The sequence below is a fragment of the Podospora bellae-mahoneyi genome, chromosome 7, assembly GCF_035222275.1.
Source record: "Podospora bellae-mahoneyi strain CBS 112042 chromosome 7, whole genome shotgun sequence".
Classification (NCBI taxonomy): Eukaryota; Fungi; Ascomycota; class Sordariomycetes; order Sordariales; family Podosporaceae; genus Podospora; species Podospora bellae-mahoneyi.
The window spans coordinates 1,582,642-1,601,465 of record NC_085886.1 but is presented as its reverse complement, the minus strand read 5'-3'; the positions used below and the strand labels follow the sequence as shown (position 1 = coordinate 1,601,465).

The 18,824-nt window shown below is 52.1% G+C and overlaps 4 protein-coding genes across 4 annotated transcripts; 1 reads left to right on the top strand and 3 right to left on the bottom strand.

The window, feature by feature from the left end:
- Positions 1 to 225: 225 nt before the first annotated feature.
- Positions 226 to 6,942, top strand: QC761_706630 (uncharacterized protein). The gene is made up of 6 exons (XM_062882215.1): positions 226 to 448; positions 627 to 1,341; positions 1,398 to 3,777; positions 3,832 to 4,165; positions 4,221 to 4,962; positions 5,018 to 6,942. Exons 2-6 carry the CDS (start codon positions 1,113 to 1,115, stop codon positions 5,890 to 5,892), a joined length of 4,560 nt encoding a protein of 1,519 aa, XP_062728230.1. The 5' UTR covers positions 226 to 448; positions 627 to 1,112; the 3' UTR covers positions 5,893 to 6,942.
- A 1,437-nt stretch (positions 6,943 to 8,379) lies between these two features.
- On the bottom strand, positions 8,380 to 13,340 carry ARO80 (zinc finger transcriptional activator). Its single transcript, XM_062882214.1, has 5 exons — positions 12,871 to 13,340; positions 11,544 to 12,812; positions 11,153 to 11,485; positions 9,260 to 11,097; positions 8,380 to 9,203 (listed from the first exon to the last, which is right to left on the bottom strand). The coding sequence occupies exons 2-5, from the start codon at positions 12,299 to 12,301 to the stop codon at positions 8,815 to 8,817; spliced, it is 3,318 nt and encodes a 1,105-aa protein (XP_062728229.1). The 5' UTR covers positions 12,302 to 12,812; positions 12,871 to 13,340; the 3' UTR covers positions 8,380 to 8,814.
- A 578-nt stretch (positions 13,341 to 13,918) lies between these two features.
- Positions 13,919 to 15,959, bottom strand: tfg3 (transcription factor TFIIF complex subunit Tfg3). Its single transcript, XM_062882213.1, has 3 exons — positions 15,082 to 15,959; positions 14,563 to 15,023; positions 13,919 to 14,497 (listed from the first exon to the last, which is right to left on the bottom strand). Exons 1-3 carry the CDS (start codon positions 15,560 to 15,562, stop codon positions 14,468 to 14,470), a joined length of 972 nt encoding a protein of 323 aa, XP_062728228.1. The 5' UTR covers positions 15,563 to 15,959; the 3' UTR covers positions 13,919 to 14,467.
- A 568-nt stretch (positions 15,960 to 16,527) lies between these two features.
- On the bottom strand, positions 16,528 to 17,653 carry sbp1 (Ran GTPase binding protein Sbp1; the record flags this gene model as incomplete). Its single annotated transcript, XM_062882212.1, has 2 exons — positions 16,528 to 17,129; positions 17,188 to 17,653. 2 exons carry the CDS (start codon positions 17,651 to 17,653, stop codon positions 16,834 to 16,836), a joined length of 762 nt encoding a protein of 253 aa, XP_062728227.1. The 3' UTR covers positions 16,528 to 16,833.
- Between the last annotated feature and the right edge of the window lie 1,171 nt (positions 17,654 to 18,824).

Below are 18,824 nucleotides of genomic sequence, written 5' to 3'. Positions count from 1 at the left end.
TCCCATATACTACTAGCCCCTAATATCTGTCAGAGAACCAACTGCCAAACGGTTGCTGGCACGGACCAAGCACGGACCAGCTAGGCACTGTGTGTGAACTTCCATGGCACGGCCACAGGGCAGCGGCCCACTCGCAATGGCAGAAAAGCGATTTTTGTGAAGCCCGTGCCCCTCCAAAAGTCAAAGTGAAGTGCTTGGTAGCCGCCCGCGTTGCACTTGGGGTATCCCTTTCATCCAACAGAGCGTGAAGACCATCTTCAACAGCAGCCGACTTTTCACCCCCACTGCTAGGAAATGCACAGCATTCTCCTCGCTGCTGTCCGCACCACCGTTTGCCCCTTACCAGATTCCCATCTGGTTACCGACGCAGCAACAGCCACAGCCTGACTGAGCTGCTTCTCTATTGACGCTGTACATTCATCATCGTCATTCACTGGCTTGGCTCTAGGTGTGTACTGAAAAGAACCCCCCCCCACCAGCACATTTCTTTCACAACGGTACAAATCTTCTGGAGAAATCAATACACTCTCTGTACAACCTTTACCGGCTGTTTATGGGACGTCGATACGACCTTTTACACACAGTACAGCCTACTTGAACTCCACTTTAACGCCTCACTGTGTTAGGAAGGCCCTCACTGCCCACTCCGTCCACCGCCTTCTGCAACTTTCTACTTTTGCAATCCTAACGACGTCCAGAGCTGCCGTAAGCAGCTCACAGTCACCACGTCTTCTTCAAAGAAAAGAAGAGTGACTCGCCAGTCGAGCAGGGAGCACGAGCCCAACGACGTAGTGCTGCCCTCCACTGAAGAAATCGATCCGACCTTCTCATTTACAGAAGCCGCAGGCATCCCGACTATAGACACTCCCACCTACATTCGCCACGGCGACTCGCTGCCACCGTCGGGTGTCCCACCACGTTTGCAAACCCAGTGCAGTTCGGTACCTGACTCGCCCTCTGCTGCGAGCTCCCCGTGCGCTTCAGCCGACCTCTCAGTGGATTTTGACCGGGGCGCAGAGTTTGCCGACTCTGCCTCAAGTCTACGGCCAACAGACTGGACCCTTCCAGGTAGCCAGTCGACTTCATTCTACAATATATCTCACCGTGCTCTCATGGGGGGTGCTCCCGATCTTCCCCAGCGGTCCTCGTCCCCGCTCAAACGACCTGCCTCCAGCATGGAGCCCGAAACGGACAGTACAAACCTGAAAGAGGATGTGGTTATGGGAACCGAGAATGAATCTGCTGCAAAGGCCAAAGAGGGCAAGGATGAAGTGATGGATGGGGCTCCATCAAGCCCAAAGCAGTCCACCACAGAGTCAAGTGGGCTTCCTCTACGGAACGGTCAGTTGCCTCTTGAGCTGCCCACATGTGGCCTTGGCGCTAACACGCTTGAGCAGATATTCCTCCGCTCGATCAGCAAATCAAAACCATTGAGACTCTCGTCAAGGCGTTTGCTGAGACTCCCATCCAGGAGGGTGACGAGGCGTACCTAGTGTCAAGGAAATGGCTTCAACGGGCCCAGGCCTTTGGGCTGGATAGCAAACATGTCAGCAAAGAGGTGCCAGAAGGGTCCCTCGGTCCAGTGGACAATTCGGACATCATTGAGACCAAGTTCACAGACTCCAATGGAGTAGAGTGTGTCAAACTGAAGCCAGGCTTGGGAACGGAGAGTTTCGAGCTGTTCCCCAAAGATGCCTGGGATCTCTTGCTCTTCTGGTACGGGCTGGCTACTGGACAAGCTCCGATTATCCGGCTTGCACACAACACGGCCCCCGATGCGGTTTCGGATCCCGTTATTCAGTTCGAGTTCCACCCTCCTGTGTTTACTATACACAGATTGTGGTCGGCCACGAGCCCGATTCCTATAGAGCAGGAAATCAAGCTCAAGAAGCCCCCCCCTCCCATTGTGGTTCAGAGTACGTCCTTCAGCTATCACAAGTTCCTTAGACGAGTTAAGGAGCTTGCTAGTGTGGCACCGGACCGCAAGGTGCGCGTATGGCGAGTTCTGCAGACCATCCCCGCCACGGAAACCCCAGCCTCGGAGCCCTCAAAATCCTCTGGGATGATGAAGACTCCTCCGGACTCTCCAGTTCAAGAGGTTAGCGTTCCCGATGGATTTCCTGCCGTCCCCGGGGCTTGGCCCGAGATGCTTCTTGATGTGGTAACTTTTGGGCAGTTGGAGAAGGGTGTCCAACGCGCCCTTGTTGAGGCACAGGACACAACTGTCCATGCCAACTACAACGGCAAGAGGAGCCTGTCGCTGGTAGGCCTCAATGTCGATCAAACCCTTGTTCTGGACGAAGAAGTGGAGCGTCAGGACTGGGTGTCTACATATAGTGGTTCCAACGGCAAGAATTTGACAACTAGGAATAGCTCAACCGCTGTCGTTCAGGCCCGGGCCAACGTCAGCGGACGTAGCAGCCCCGCGCTTTCGGCACCTCTCACCAGAGGCCGCGCCCAGCAAAAGTCGGGGCGGACCCACGGCTGTGTAGGTCTCCAGAACTTGGGCAACACGTGCTACATGAACTCTGCTCTTCAGTGTCTGCGTGCCGTCGAGGAACTTACAAAGTATTTCCTCACTCATGAAGCAAAAAAGGAGATCAACACCGACAATCCTCTCGCCCATGGTGGAGATGTTGCCCTCTCCTACGGACGGCTGCTTGAAGAAATCTACAAGGATCCCACACCAAACTCGGTTGCACCACGCCAATTCAAGAGCGTTATTGGTCGGTATGCTCCTGCCTTCTCGGGATATGGCCAGCAGGATTCGCAAGAGTTCCTTGGCTGGCTTCTCGACGGTCTCCAAGAGGATCTCAATCGCATCCTCAGGAAGCCGTACATTGAGAAGCCCGACTCTACCGACGAGATGATCAACAACCCTGCAGCGATTCGGGAGATGGCCCTCCAGGTTTGGAACATTACGAAGCGGAGAGATGACTCGGTCATCTCTGATCTGTTCACCGGCTTGTACAAGTCTACTCTTGTGTGCCCCGAATGCAACAAGATCAGCATCACATTCGACCCTTTCACCAACCTGACCCTTCCCCTCCCCATGGCAAACTCGTGGTCCAGAGAGATCAGGTTTTATCCGCTGAATGATGCACCCGTCAACATTGTCGTTGATATCGACAAGAACAGCAGCATCAAGGGATTGAAGCAGTTCATTTCGCAGCGTGTCGGGGTACCTGTCGACCGTCTCATGGCGTCCGAGGAATTCTCGGGCAAATTTTTCAAGCACTATGATGATATGGCGACTGTCTCTGACGACATCTCTAGCAACGATATCGTCGTTGTTCATGAGCTCGAGGCTCCCCCCTCAAACTTGGCCTTGACCAAAGACCCAAAGAAGCAAAAGATCAAGTCTCTTTTGGCTGACAATGATGAGGAAGACTTGGAGGATCCTATGGTGCAAAGCATGGTTGTTCCTGTCTTGCACATGTGTTCACAGGGCAAAGCCAAGCGCAAGAAGAGCGTTCTGGTGCCGCCGCACTTTATCGTGCTGAACCCAGAGGAGGCATGCAGCGAAGACATCATCCGGCGGAAAATCTTGGAGAAGGTGGCGACGTTTACCACACATCCTGAACTTGCTGCGGTGGAGGAAACCGACGCAGGCGATAATATTGATCCGGAGATGGCCAATGTGGCCTCGGATGTTGATTCTTCAGGCGACTCCAAGATAGTAGCGAAGTCGGTTGAGGGTGAAGAAGACATTGTCGACGTCACCATGGCTGATGCAAACGATGCGCCCAAGCCAGCAGCGTCCAGCGGGGCTGAACAGTAAGCTTTTGTGATTCATGACGAGTGAATGCGGCGACTAATCAAGTATGACAGATTCTCACAGGCGCTGAAGGCATTCAAGTCACAGCGGCCCAAGTGGATAGACCCCGAAGAGTTCCTCGCGCCGCAGTTCCAGAACCTGTTTGATCTCAGCTTCTTCTCGGAAGGCACTATGACCATACCTACTGGGTGGCAGTCTGTGACCGAGGGGAATGCGTACCCGAGACTCAGCACCAGGCAGCCAAAGCCGATAATGTCGGATGTCGAGATGCAGAGCCCCGGAGCTTGGGCCAACTCTGATGCTAGCGGCAGCGACGAAGTGAACGAGGTCACTCGCATGGCAGAGGAATCCAGCGATGATGACTCGGATTTCCCTCATCCAGTCAAGGTTCGTTTTGTTCAGACTGATCTATGGAAATGTTGTGCTGACCTGCATCACTCAGGACCTCCAGTCACGAGCGATTGAACCGCCATCCCACCAAGTGAACGCACGCGGTGGTAAGAAGAAGATCAAGGCTCGCCAACAGCATATGTATGGCAAGAAGGCCAAGAAGCGGTTCGAAAAGCAACAGAAGGGCCGCATGCAGAAGCAACACGCAAGCCGGCGTGATACCGGTCCCATTGAAGGTCCCCTGGTCCGTCTAGGTGAAGGTATCATCGTGGACTGGAACGAGGAGGCCTGGGAGGCTCTCTTTGACGGCCAGCCAGGAGAGTCAATGCGCGGCTGCAAGACCTTTGAGAATGTAGACACTCTGGTGGACCCTGCCCTTGAAGCCAAGAAGAAGCAAAGAGCTCTGCGTGCGAAGCATGGCATTACACTTGAGGATTGCCTGAACGAGTTTGAGAAGGAGGAAATCTTGTCAGAGCAGGATACGTGGTACTGCCCACGCTGCAAAGAGCATCGACGGGCTAGCAAGAAGTTCGATCTCTGGAAGACACCAGACATTCTAGTCGTCCACCTCAAGCGTTTCAGTTCTGTTGGATACCGCAGGGAAAAGCTCGACATTCTGGTTGACTTTCCAGTGGAAGGACTCGATCTGACTTCTCGGGTCATCGACAAGGAGGACGGGAAACAAGAGATTTACGACCTCATTGCCGTTGATGACCACTGGGGTGGTTTGGGTGGTGGTCACTATACTGCCAAAGCCAAGAACTTCAACGATGGCTCCTGGTATGAGTATAACGGTATGTTTTCCTGTCACAGGCTCGCGGCATCGAACATGGCGCTAATATTTAGTAGACACGGGTGTGAGTAAGTGCAGCGATCCTCAAAAGGTTGTCAGTGCTGCTGCGTACCTTCTCTTCTACAGAAGACGCTCTGAAACACCGCTGGGCGGACCCAAGTTTCAGGAGATCTTCGACAAGTATGACAGCCAGATTGCCTCCGCCGATCAAGACACGTCCGACTCGGGGGAAGGGCAGCGTCTCGGCCTAAGCTCCTCCCTTCGTGGATCGCCGAGCGCTTCGACCGGAGCAGGTCTAACTCTCCCTCGAGGAAAACGTGGTTTGGTTAGCGACGACTCTGACCGCGCGGGACAGGCCCTTGTCCCTGCTGACCCTGAACTGCCATCCTATCAGGCAAGCGTGGGGAATGGTGGCGAGGATACCGAGATGGGCGCTGCACTGTGGGATCAATCCACGTTGCACAACAGCATTGAGGGTGATGAGGATGAGGGCATCGGCCTTCCCGACTACGACAATGGCGGTATGGCCGGCATGACTTCGGTTATTGGCTCGAACTGGAATTTCCAGAACATCAAGCCTGGCTCGGTGGCGTCTGACGGGGACATTGCTAGCGATATTGCGCAGAACGACAACTCGTCCAACGACGACGGCTTTGCGGCCGGGGACGAGATGGATGAAGTCTTCATGAGTGGTCCATCACTGGAATTTATTGAGCATGAGCCGACATTCCCCGAAGAAGAGATCCCAGCGCCTCCCGCCGAAGCACAGAACCTGTTTGATCAGATAGCCGAGGACAAATGGGCACAGCAGCAGATTCACACCATACCTGCCGATATTGCCGATGATCATGCCAGCGACAAGGTTGCTGAGATACGGGTTGGTGACGGAGGCGAGGACCAACAGGCTCAGGTGCAAAAACCGAGTGCTTAGGATTCAGCTCGGTCTTCAGGAGGTGCAGAGCCAGAGCTGGCCTAGTATACCCCTCGGCCGTACAAGCCTTCTGGTGACCCACCCGAAGCGCATCCGGGTACCGATGTCAAGGAGGGTCTGGATAATCTTTTGGACTGGGTAGACGGAAACACGCAAAGCACTTAGGAAATGTCGGACCGGGTGAATTTTGACCATGAAGAAGAAGAGTTGGTCACCACCACCAGTGTTAAACAACCTGTACAAATCAAGACGCCCCCGGTTATCGCATCGCCCAACCCTACACGACTTCCCATCCCGACCTTTCATTTGCAGCTATAAGGCCCAGTCGGCGAAGTCAAATTATGGAGCTTTACGTCGTGTAACAGTCAAGAATCTCTCAGCCTCATCTACATTGCTTAAACGGCCACAGGGTTGTTCTGCTCATATAAGTACACTTGGACGTATCAAGCTGTCTCCGCTTGATCGGCAGCCTGGCCATTCAAGAAATACATTCCCCGGACTTTCACAACTTCCCACTCCTGGCGCATCTCTTAGAGGTGTCAAACTGCCTTCGCTTACAGAACTTGGACTTTTGAAAATCACATTACCGGGGCTTCCGGAACTTCCTTGCACTTCATTTGCAGGTACCAAGCCGCCTCGGCCTAGGCGGGAGATTGACCCTTTGGAGGTTATGATACCCAAGTTTGCGCGTCTTTCTGGTCATGTTATGGGGAGGAACCCTTCTCTGTTGAGGAATGAGGTCGGATTCTCGGAGTCGAACCAGAGTTCATCCCCGAAAGGAAAAGAAAAAGAGAGGAGGATGGCGACGAGAAGGAAAAGAATAAAGACAAGGGCGAAGGAATGGGAAGGGAGAGTAAGTGGGAATTGTTCACTTCTAGGGGCTTGGGCTTGGTTAGGGCAGAGGATAAATGGGGATGGGGATGATGGGTAGTGATAGAGTGGGGTTTGATGATGGAGTAAAATTGTACCTATTATGCACAGACATGAATATGGGAGTGAGATGCGGCGTCACATACATAACATACATTTGCTGCTTTGGAGGAGGGGACTTGGCGGGGGTAAATTGGCTAAGAGGGTGGTAAGATGGGTAGGGAGGGGAAAGGCTTTTGTTTTGTTTTGTCTGGTGGATGGGGGGATTCTTTGCTTAGGCGACTAGCATTTACATTTACAGCGAAAGAGAGAATAAAAGAGGCGTTTTAGATGAGAAGATGGGAGGTATCATGGGAAGGGGATGGAGGGGGGGTTGGTCTTTTTTTCTGTGTTAGAGCAGCAGTGCTCGAGCGTAGGGCAGGTATGAAGGGGATGCAATGTATTGCATTAATTCAGTCTTTTTGTTTGTGCGAGGTGGTAAGAGAGTAATGTGGTGTTATGGACATGTTCCAGTGCTGAATGTGAGCTCTAGTGTGTTATGACATGGTTCCTGCTTTTTGGTACTCTGACAATGATGGGAGATAAAAGATATAATTCAGCGGCAGGATTGGATCATAAACCTCACTATATTTGGGATGGTGGCAACATTTATCCAGGTGTCACAGCATCGGTCAATGATATATTGGAGAAATTCTAGCCGTGCATTACCCCCTACAGGGGTTAGGGTTATATATGGCTTCTCATTAACTACATTACTATTACCAGCCTCACAATTAAAGCCCTCACAATTAAAGCCCTCACAATTAAAGCCCTCACAATTAAAGCCCTCACAATTAAAGCCCTCACAATTAAAGCCCTCGTAATTCAAGCCGTCAATTTAAAGCCGTCAATTTAAAGCTGTTAATGTAAAGCTGTTAATGTAAAGCTGTTAATGTAAAGCTGTTAATGTAAAGCTGTTAATGTAAAGCTGTTAATGTAAAGCTGTTAATGTCAAGCTGTTAATGTAAGGCTTTTGTTTGTAATTAAAACCGTTAATTTAGAGCCTTTGTAACTTCGTTTGTAATCGAAGCTGTTAATCAAATTCATAAATCGAAGCTATAAATTGAAGCTGTTGATCGAAGCTGAGCCATTAAAGAAAGCCGTTATAATTAATTATACTAGGTATTTGGGCTTGTATTTGTACATAAGTAATAATATTAATACTACGGAAATTGAAGGGTTTTAACACGCTTAAGTATTGATTTACACTGTAAATTATACAGGGGAAAAAAATATAAAGCTATGCTGGTTGTGGTTGCAAATGTGGTTGATGATGTAGTCGATGGTATAGTTAATCAGAGCTACAGGGGGTAATGCACGTCTAGAAAAAAAAAAGGGTAATGCACGGCTGAAATTTCTCATGTATTGTATGGGGACTGAAAGGAAGAAGCTAACTCAACTACTGCAAGAACATCTAAATCTCCAGACTAGCCTTGAAGATCTGGGAGAGAAAAGCAAGGGGGTATCTGTCATGTTCTCATTCTCTAAACCAAAATCATTCATACCGCACTTGATAGGTACATAACTTGACAACAGCAAAGTGTTAACAAATAACCAAGAAAACAAAGACGGTTACCACAGCTATGAATAAAACAATAACACCGACCAACCCTAATTCCACTCTCACAAAACATATCTTTTTCAAAATATCTTTCAATTTTTCCTCCTCCCGTCACGAGATGTTGTTCTCTTCCATATCCGTCCATTTCCCCCCAAAAACAGCAAACGCTAACTAGATAGCTACTGGGCAGCAAATAACAAATAAATAACAATCCTGTACCTAGCTTTTAAGATGAGATACGTGGCGTAGGTCCCGCCCAACAAAAAAACGAAACAACAGAAAAAGACAAACCCTTCATCAACACAACATCTACCCACCCACCACCCTAACCGCTTTGTAAATAATATCAAATTTTTGCCTCCCTGTTCCCCTTCGCTCAAACCCATTTTTTCGGTTCGCTTTTCCCATAAACCCACGCTTCCCTTAACAAACATGGGAAAAAAAACACAAAACTAGAAACCACTCCCATCCATGCCAAACCCGTCCATGGGGTTGTCCATCGCCATGTACTCCAGCAGGTCCAACCCACCCACATTCACACCCTCAGCCGTCATCGACACCGAGGTGCTATTGTCGATGTTTTGGAAGAAGGCCGGTCCGGTGGGCAGGTACCACATTTCGTTTCCGGGGTTGGTCCAGTCGTCCAAAAAGGCGTTGGTGTCCAGCCCGTTGTTGTGGCTGTGAGCAGAGTTGTTGCCGTTGCCATTGGTATTGTCCAGACCTGTGGTTGCGGCTGGGGTGGAGGGTCCAAACATGGATGCCGAGCCAGTCGGGTAAGGGAAATTGCCCGTGGTGAGATCCCATGGTGTGGCTGATATGTTGGCTGGGGTTGCAGATCGTTCTTGACACAGGAGGTTAGCATGATTTGGCTGTGGTTCGGAAAACAAGAAAACATACCAGCAGCACCAGCCCCCTCCCTCAACTTCAACCACGGATCCGCCACCCCATTATTGTTGTGATGGGAGTGCTGATGATGCAGCCCGTGCCCATTCACGCCCCCATGTTGATGCCCATTAGCATCCCCCTGAAGCCCCATTATCCCCCCCATTCCATCCTGCTGTTGCTGTCCCGTAGCCGACCCCACTGGCGGTGCTGGTGGAGGGGGCGCATGGATAAACCTGTTCCTCAACCTCCCCGTCAATGTCTCCAGCATATCCGCAAACCTAATGCCCAAGTGCACATCATCCACCACACAGTTCCTCAACGCGCTGACAGTCTGATCCATTAGCCCAATGCTGATCTCCACATCCGACTTGGGTGCCCCCAGCGCAAAGGTCTTGAGTAAGAACATAGCCCCAGAGATAATTCTGAAATACGTTCTCACCGGCGCGTGCTTCAGATAATCATCCGGCAGCAACCCCTCGACCACGGTCCGGAGCAGGTTTCGGCTGCCATTAACAACCTCCCTCACATACTCCTGGTCCTCAACACCAAATCCGCCTAGCTGGCCCAAAGGCAGCTTGCCGTAGTAGTGCTGTGTCTGGGGTGACAGCTGCGGTCCAGATTGCCCCGATACACTGCCGCCTCCCTCCCCTCCGGTCGCGGTACCATTGCCCCCGTTAGGCCCCCCGCCGGCGTTGTTAGTGCACCGTTCGACGACAGCCTGAAGGGAGAGCGAGTTGATATAGATGCGGACGTACTCATACTCAATCGTGAGTATGTGTCTGATGTATGGGGGCATCCGGAATCGCTCAAAATGATTCCACCAGTCCCTCAACAGCGGCTGGAACTCTTTGAGAAGAGAAATGTAGCTCCCGCTCTGGATGATATCAGTCGTGTGCTTCCTCGACCTGAACAATTTCTCGTTGCCGAGGTGCATCGCGTTGCTGATGCCCGCCCAGCAGTGGATGATTTGATCATCGAGCTCCAGATCAGGTATGTAGTTGAAAACATTGGACAGTGACGACTGGTTGGTCCCGGGCGTGTTACCCTCCACAGTATTGGGCCTCCTCTTGAAGGTGTACTTCTCGTCCGACCTCCGCAGCTCGTCAGGTACCATGTTCGTCCAGCCCAACCTACCGGCCAGTTGGCTGAGGTAAATTAAAAGCAGCCTCTTGATCCTGCTCGCTCGGAGCCGGTACGCTTCTTCTTCATACTCTGGCCTAGCAATAGCCCCTGTGGCGAGCAGCTCGTCGATGTCATCAAACACGCCCAACTCATACGCCAAGCCCATCCCTGTGCTCAGCAGCATCCAGCACATCCTATCACTCCGCCACGCCGGCTCAAGCCAGCTTTCAATTCTGGGGCCCCCAATCCTCCCCCCAGGCCGGTGGCTGTCACTATCCACCGGGCTCTGGGAGCTAAAGTCAGGAAGGAGTAGCTCGTCAGTGGCTTCGTTTGGCGGGAAGTGGAGGGCGCGAGGGTGCCATTCTGTCAATATCATCAGGGACTCAATCGTGCCCAGAGTTCGTAGACTGCCTCTCCGCAGACCCCTCCATGGAGCCGTGCTCGAGTTCTGCATATCATCTGCCCCTGAGCCACAGAAGCCACCACCAAACGCCTCCTGACCCCAGACGACTCTTTCGATCATGCCGCGGAGGTAGGTCCACAACTGTTCGTGGATGGCGTGTGAACGACAGTGGCCGCCGGTGCCGGGCATCTTGCGGTATCTGGAGGCGATGGTCAAGAGGGTCACGGTGAGTATCGGTTCCTCAGTCAGTAACGTCAAGTGAGAAGACGGCGTCTGGAATGTCGGCGGTGATATGGGTGTAAGTGGTGAGAGGTACTTGTAATAGCTGGGCCATTGTCAGCATTGGTCGCTCCAAAAACAGACACCAGGGTAGTCCATACTATTCAATGTAATCAATTGCTTCCTGGGCGGTAAACCATCCTGCCCGTACGAAGCGGAATCTCGCCCAGGCCTTGAGGGCCTCTTCCTTGCCAAGATCCGGCAGCTGCTCGGTCTTGCTAAGCTCCGGGTCGATCTGCTGGTCGACGGTGGGGCCATCTGCTCGCGAGGGGTGACGGGTATGATGGTATGTGCCCGGTGTAATCGTGTTCGACGACTTGCGTGAATCGACCTGATTGTGGGCATGGATGGAGTGGGAGTGTGAATGCGAATGCGCCTGTGACTGTGTAGCTCGGCGGCTTGGAGCGGGGTTCTCGTCGATCTTGTGCGACGAGCTGTTCGCATGTCAGTTTACTAAACCTCAATGCTGACGACAGCACCTAAAACACTAACTTATCCGTAGCAGCCTTGTAAAGCAAATCCAGCGCATCGTGAGGTCCATACACCTCCCTCCTCATCATGGTCTTCGCCTCGAAGTTCTCCAGTGGTGTATTCGGCTCGCCGTTCCCAAACTCCCCACCACCGCCTACACTCCCCCCTCTCCCTCTCGTCGACGCCAAGTCATTGGGCCTTTTGAGAGGTATCGATCTCCCCCGGCTACCTCCGGGTGTAAGCGGGACCTCGCTGTAGAGTCGTCGATCATACGCAGCCGTGCTGCTCGCAGGTGATTCGACCGTGGTCCTGAGCGATTTCCTGCCATTCCTCAAGATATATTCATCCTGCTCCGGGTCCTCCTCCACAGACCCATCATCAATCTTTCTCTTCCGTCTCGTCGCGCTAAAGTAGCATTCTTTGCTCTCACGGCGGCACCGCACGCAAGGCGGTTCGTGTGGATCATCGACCGATCCCAAATCGCAACGGACTTTTCGACGGCGGCAAGGTATGCAGGCTTGGTACACCCGTTTATGTTGCTGAGGTTGTCCACTACCACCCTGTACCTGGGTGACAGAAGACTGCGACTGTTCCCTATGGTGGCCCGGACGTAATGGGGGAGAAACGGCCCCACCAACACCGGACCCGGCCCCGGCGGAGCCACTTGGTGGCGGAGGTCCAGAAGCGGAGCCTCCTGCGGCACCCGAAGATGACAGGGCGGCGGCGGGTGAAATTGGCGACATTGACAGCTGTGCGGCCGAGGCGGCAAATTGCGCCATGACGGGGCAAGCAAGCAAAGGCGGGCTTCCTTCTGTGTGGTGCAGTCGGTCGGCCTCGGCTGCGGGAATCGGCAGGCACGACGCAACACACGTCACTTGCTTTTCGGGCTGTCGGTTCGGGTCTCTGTGTTTGCTGGGTATGCTATGTGTTGGTGACTTGGGTTCGCCCTATAGAATTGTTTCAATCGCCAGGTATTCGTTGCTGGTCGGCCCCAGAATGCCCCGAGCAGAGAGGGCGTTTGCGCGCGTCGCGGCGGCTTGAAGCGGTTTGCGGTGGGTGAAGGAGGAGTCGGGGTTCAAGGGAAAGTCAGGATGGAACCTGCTTTTGGGGCTAGAAGGGCCCCATTCAAAATAAATTCCCGGGTCCTCTGCTTTTTGGTTGCACCTCAAAGGCTGATGGAAAAAACGCCCCGGGCGAGCTAGCCACCATGGCCTGGGCGTCCCTTGGCTGCGGGGTGAGCGAAGGAGGGGGTGCGCGGCAAACGAACGCAACGGATGTCCACTGAGGAACCTTGAGGGAGCCTATCAGAGTCACGATCAGAGACAAGGCAGGACAAGGCAGCTCTTACACCTGCCTAGCTCTGTCTAGAGAGAATAAAACCAACTCGATCCCCTCGATCTCGAGCCCATCAAGGTGGCTCTTTGAACGTTTCGTGCCGTCAGCACTTTCCTCTGTAGGTCAAGGGCGGATGACCTCGGCAACGTGCCAAAGAAGCGCGATCCTTGTTTCCCGCTTCTCCTCCTTTTGTGGCGGTGTGTGCGAGCGTGTGAGCTTGTGAAGGTGTGTACGAAAAGTAGGAGTCAAGTCACGAAAACTCCAATTCCCAATTCCAGATCGGGAGCTATCAATTGGATGAGAAACAACAACTCGGCTTGCCCTTATCCGCCCCGGTGTGTGTTCAATTCGGTGTCGGCCGGGCGTTGGTTACCCCAAGGTGTAACATTGCATTGATAACGCTTCAGCCTCCAAGTCAGTCTTGCATGTCTGCATAAAGGGTCTCTTTCTCCTCGATCAAAGCCATTATCTTTGTCTGCCTTTAAACAGAGACTCAGCTCAACAATCAATTGTTACATCCGGTATCAAACATCAAAACTCCGCAAATCGACAAATCATTTTCAAGTGTAGTCATCAGAAACGAGTCACTGGCTCGTCCATAGGATGTCCGTGCCGTGTAAAACTTGGGTCACGTTTTCCATCAATTCCAAGTTTGTTGAAGGTCATGTGGTTCTTCCAACTCAGCCTCCATTGACCACTCACCAAGCAGCTTTTTCACCTTGATCCAGCTCGGTATAACTGAGCAGGTATCTTTTCCACACCTCCCATGCTTGACCTCGGCTACAAAATTCTCCCGATGTCATGAGCCCTATAGCCGGCAACGCCGCGTACCTTGCATCCAGATATCACCATCTCACACACCGTCACCAGATATAAAAATCTCCGATCACTGACTACAAGCCCCAAAATACCCCATCACATGCCTAACAAGCACCACGAGTTACCCGCCAGTGCGATGAAGAAAGTCTAGACAATTCGTACTTCGAGTCTCGCACCCGTCCATCACAACTGTGACGAAGACTTCCTGCTTGACCAATCCCAAACCGCCTCCTTACCCCAGTGCCATTCATTGCCTCTGAACGTGATCACGAGATTGCTAGAGGAATGCCAAATTATGTCATGGCAGAATGCATCACTAGTTTCTCTATTCAGAGGAGAGATACATGTACAGTTACAAGACCAACAACCACACTTGCCACTACCGCGATGCCTCGACCCCATTTCCAGAAACAAAGGCAGATAGCAAAAGAACTCAATTTAAAAAGCAAAATCCTGGCCCGATTCCATAAAAAAGGGCACGCACATTTCGCTAAAATCGAGAAGCAGAATCTTTAGAGCTCGCCCAGATATTGAAAGCCTCTCCGCGTAAAAAGACGAAAAAGAGATCATCCCCAGCCTGCCTGTAAAAAGACATAGAAGCCCGATGACGCCAGCCAGCGAAAAAGAAAAGAAGAAGAAGTCTCATCTCCTACCCCTGCGATGTCAATCAAAGCCCACAAGCTTCATCCTCTCTCCCTTTTCCGTCTTCCAAGACGCCCAGAACGCCATTGCAAATGCACCGCAGTTTGTTGAGTGAAAAAAGACCAAGAGGAAACCCAGCAGGAGCCGACTTAGTCCCTCCCGAGGACATTGGCGCGGGTCTATCCATCAAACTGTCAGCAAACCAAACCAATACTCTCAAACACCACCCAGGGCAAAAACTCACCAAGTAATCCCAAAGCACCTTCATCAACGGATCCGGCAACGTGTACAAATCCACCGAAAACTCCCCCTGGTCAACATTGTTCTGGATAAACGTCCCCTCGTCCTTCCCGTCATGAATCAGCTGAATCACCTGCAGCAAATCATCCTCGCTCAGCTTCACCAGCCCATCCGCCATCTTCTCCACATCAAACGTCTTCTTCTTCTTGCTCCCCTCCCCGCCCTTCTTGAGCTGCTTCCTCTCCTCATCCGACGGCAGCGGGCCCGTCTCCCTCAGCAGCGCCTGCAGCGCCTGGCTCGGATTCTTGAACGTGACGGAATGCACATTCTCATACTGCGGCGCCGCAAAGTTCAGGTCGTGTAGGATCGTCTGCTTGCCCCCCTTCTCCGTCGTGTAGAGCTCAATCGACATTTCAAACTCGCCCCAGCCCTCGTTGGTGCAGCGGAAGGGTGGCTCGGTGAATGCTATTTCCCACATTAGCATCCCCATATATCCAACCTTTGCGCAAATAAATAAACCTACTCTGAACAGGGTTGTCAAAACTCGGATGCAAGTTGTAAACAACCTTGGTAAAGCACCGTGCCGGCCTCTCCCTCCCCTCCTGGTCCAAAACATAAACCTCAATCGTCCACTCCTTCATCGGAAACCCCTCGTTGACGGGGGGCTTGTCGATGTTGTGCTGCTCCGTCACAATCTTGACCTTGCGTTCGACAATCATCTTGACGTTGGTTTTCTCGTTGTTGTTGTTGTTGTTGTTGTTGTTGTTGTTGTTGTTGTTGTTGTTGTTGTTGTTGTTGTCGTGGTCTTCCTTGTTGTCGTCCTTGTCCTTGTTGTTATTCTTCTTCTTGCTGCCGCCTCCCTTCTTGTTGTTGATGGCGCCTCTGCCCGAAACGACCCTAATACCGGGTGTGGTGGTGGTGGTGGAAGACTGGTTGCTGCGGCTCGAGTTGTTGTTCGCACCTAAAATAAAATAAAATGTTTTGCCCAAAGTCAGCGACATCATCCCATCAATCTCGAGTGTAATGTTTTTGCGCCCAGCCACAGAGCCCCAGCCCCGCGCGTGCCATCAAGTCTTTCCAATATTGCAGCTGTAAGCATCCCCCTTCCCCTCTCCCCCCCCAAAAAAGACAGCCTTGCTTCTTCCTTTCCTCGCAATCAGTCAAAGTTGCGTAGAGCTCCCCAAAGCTAGGCAGCAAGCGCGAGCTCCAACACCCTCTCTCTCCATCCAAACAAAAGGAAACAAAGCTCCTATACCTCACCAGTAAATCTAACTTCCCTCTCTCGCGTATATCTGTCGTTTCGAAATCGCGCGCGTGTGTGTGCAGTTAGGGCGTAATTAAAAACTCGCAAAAGTGAAGCAATTCCCAGCCGTTGTGTCAAAAAGAAAAGAAAGGAACAGAAACGCGCTTCTCGATGCGCAAGCAACCAACGACACGAAACCCACCCAACCTTCCGCCAAGCGTGAATCACTATACCAGCAGCAGTTCCCGCGCCCGAGCCACCACCATTGTGGCTGATGCGACGGGCGGGAGCCGTTTCCTCAAAAGTAAGTTATCCGAAGTTTAACCGGATAATACCGTTTTCTGGAATATGCTGTGGCGTAGTCGGACAAACTCAACTCGAAAGAAGCAAACCACCACCTCGAGTAAAAGAAAAAGTCAAAAATCAAAAGTGAATAAATTCACACACACCGACAATATCAGTTCCTCTAGAGAAGGAATTCACCAGCAAGTTGCTGAAATAAAGTGAACACCTGCCCCGTCATCTTTGGTTGCCGTTATTGTGTGCTCACGTTGTTGTTTACCTATCAGCCAAACCACCGAGATTGGTCGCCGGGAACTCCTCAGGCAGAGTCGTTCCTTCCACTTTCTCCAGGTAGAGACTCTAGGCCTATCAGCGGCCACGTAGGACCGCTCTGCTGCCTGATCAGGCTGGGAGATTCGAAAGATCAGACGGAACCAAACAAGAGTCGAACAGAAAACTTGATGCTACGTAATTCCTCTATCTACAGCTATCTTGCTGCTCATCGTCTTCGCTGAGGGACGGCTGATGTATTCCACCAGGCCCAAAGGGGGGAAGGGCGGAGGAGAATCCATACCATGACATTCGCAATTGTAATCCAGCCCTCCTTCTTCTCCATATTCCACATACTCCATCGCTCGGGGATAATAGTCTTGGGGGGTAGTGGTTTTGGGATCTTGATGTGGTTGTTTACTTAATCCTGAGCTCATTCATTTTCCATAAACAGTCAAAAGAAGTTTTTCTTTTTTTTGCTTAGGCAGTCTCCTCCTTCTTCTCCTCCTCCTTGGCCTCCTCCTTGGCCTCCTCCTTAGTCTCCTCCTTGCTCTCCTCAGTCTTCTCGGCGGCGGCCTCAGCAGCCAGTCTCAGGGCCTCGTTCTCCTTCTGGGCCTTGATGAAGGCATCCTTGAACTGGTTGGCATTGTCCGAGTTGGCGAAGCGGATGGCAAGAGTGACAGCCTCGGGCTCGCCCTCGCTGACATCGGCGGAGGCGTTCCACACCCAGCTGCGGTCAGAGCCAACGTTGGGGGAAAGCTTCATCTCGGGCACAACTACATCACATGTGAGTCTCCAAAGTCAACATACATAGCCTTCAGGGGGAAAACATACTGTAGTGGTTGGCGCAAACCTTGAGGGTCTGATCACGACGCATGATCAACCGGGTCTTGCCATTCTCCTTGTGCTTGAGCAGACGGACATCGCCAGTCCCGCGCTCCTTCCACTCGCGGGTCTCAGCAACATACTTGAACAGCTTGGCGCGCATCTTGAACACCTGCTCCTCCGACTCCTCGTTGGTCTTGACCTCGACCTTCTCGGTCAGGCGGATGACTGGCTCGAAATGGACATCCTCCGACTCGGGGGCCTGGTCCTCATCGGCGGCAGCAGCAGCCGCAGCCTCGCGCTGGGCCTTGGCACTGCCAGAGTTGTCACCGCGGTCCTCCTCCTCCTTCTTTTCCTTCTTGGCACCGCCGCCAAACATGGAGAAAACAGACGAAGAGGTGACGGGCTTCTGCTCCTCAGCGACAGGGGCGGCAACCTCCTCGACGGGCTTGGTCTCGTTCTCGGGGGCAGACATCTTTGCGGTTTGTGGTGGTTTGTAGATGTTGACCGTGGTACAAAAAAGTGGAGGGGAAGAAGAAAAAAAGAGCTGCTAATAATCTGGATATAGCACAGCATACTCGTCAGCGCTTATCGATACATTTGTGATGAACGACCCCGCCACGGAGCGAAAGTTCTTTGCCGGGCACGTATGAGCGGAAGTACAGTATATTGGGAGAGCCATTCCAAAATGTAACCCGACGTCGACGTCGACAACTCGATATCGTAACCGCAAGGGTTGCCGAGGGCAGAGCATAAACATGCTTCCCCATGTTGTTGCTTTACCCTCCCCCGCCATCCATCGAAGGCGCGCACGATCTTGCAACAAGGCGGGGTCGATTTTCCATAAGCAACACCAGATTCATTGGATCGCTCAATGCCGCCGTGTCGATAAGGCCCATTCTCATGCTGGCAAAGACCTTCGACACCAAAATAAAGGAGGAGCAATGGAAAATGTGTGTACGTACCAGATGTTGGGTATCCGCGAGCTGCTTTGCACAAGACGCGCGCGCGAGAGAGAGTGAAAGAGAGAGAGAGGTGTGATGTGATGGGGTGGTGCTGGAGTGGACTTTTTAGGATGTTAATGGTAGAAGTGGGTGGCTGTTGCCCGTCCAGAAAGGAAATAAGTGGATAAGTTTTTTAGTAAATTTAGCTTGGGGAGGGACAGGTAGAGTGACCGCTGGAGCAGCTCTCTCTTCAGGCTCAGTCAGTTCAGTCAGTCACAGTCACAGCAACAGTGCGAGGCAGCAGGCAAGCGTGGGGTTGGGAAAGATGGAACCCAACCGAAAGATGATGATTGTTGCCCCTCCCCCTCTCACAAGGGTGGGGCTTTCACCTGCTGATTGGGTAGCAATTGCTTGGTTCAAAATGCAGGTTAGGCTTCATCATGGTGAAGGCCTGTGCGTCAGTGAAGGGTGGGGCCATGATATACCTCTTGGCACAAGTTCCGAGTTCCAGCCCAACGACGACAGCCCCTGAGGCCGCCCCTGAATCCGGCATTTGATCCATCTATCAAAGAGCATATCAAAGTTGCCCAGTCAAATATTCACAATCAACAGCCTGACACCATGCCCAACTCACTTCACTACCCATCTTACAATCAAAAGCTTACAAGTACACTGCATTTCCACGTGTGGTATAAGACAACA

What these genes read in the sequence shown, in the direction of transcription:
- QC761_706630 (XM_062882215.1), top strand. Translation starts at nt 1,113, where the DNA reads ATGGGGGGTGCTCCCGATCTTCCCCAGCGGTCCTCGTCCCCGCTCAAA. An exon ending in TGGGCTTCCTCTACGGAACG is followed by an intron (nt 1,342 to 1,397) that starts GTCAGTTGCCTC and finishes ACGCTTGAGCAG; the next exon opens with ATATTCCTCCGCTCGATCAG. An exon ending in ATTTCCCTCATCCAGTCAAG is followed by an intron (nt 4,166 to 4,220) that starts GTTCGTTTTGTT and finishes TGCATCACTCAG; the next exon opens with GACCTCCAGTCACGAGCGAT.
- ARO80 (XM_062882214.1), bottom strand. Translation starts at nt 12,301, where the DNA reads ATGGCGCAATTTGCCGCCTCGGCCGCACAGCTGTCAATGTCGCCAATT. An exon ending in GCAATTGATTACATTGAATA is followed by an intron (nt 11,098 to 11,152) that starts GTATGGACTACC and finishes ACAATGGCCCAG; the next exon opens with CTATTACAAGTACCTCTCAC. An exon ending in GGAGGGGGCTGGTGCTGCTG is followed by an intron (nt 9,204 to 9,259) that starts GTATGTTTTCTT and finishes TCCTGTGTCAAG; the next exon opens with AACGATCTGCAACCCCAGCC.
- tfg3 (XM_062882213.1), bottom strand. Translation starts at nt 15,562, where the DNA reads ATGATGTCGCTGACTTTGGGCAAAACATTTTATTTTATTTTAGGTGCG. An exon ending in TTTTGACAACCCTGTTCAGA is followed by an intron (nt 15,024 to 15,081) that starts GTAGGTTTATTT and finishes TGTGGGAAATAG; the next exon opens with CATTCACCGAGCCACCCTTC. An exon ending in AGGTGCTTTGGGATTACTTG is followed by an intron (nt 14,498 to 14,562) that starts GTGAGTTTTTGC and finishes TTTGATGGATAG; the next exon opens with ACCCGCGCCAATGTCCTCGG.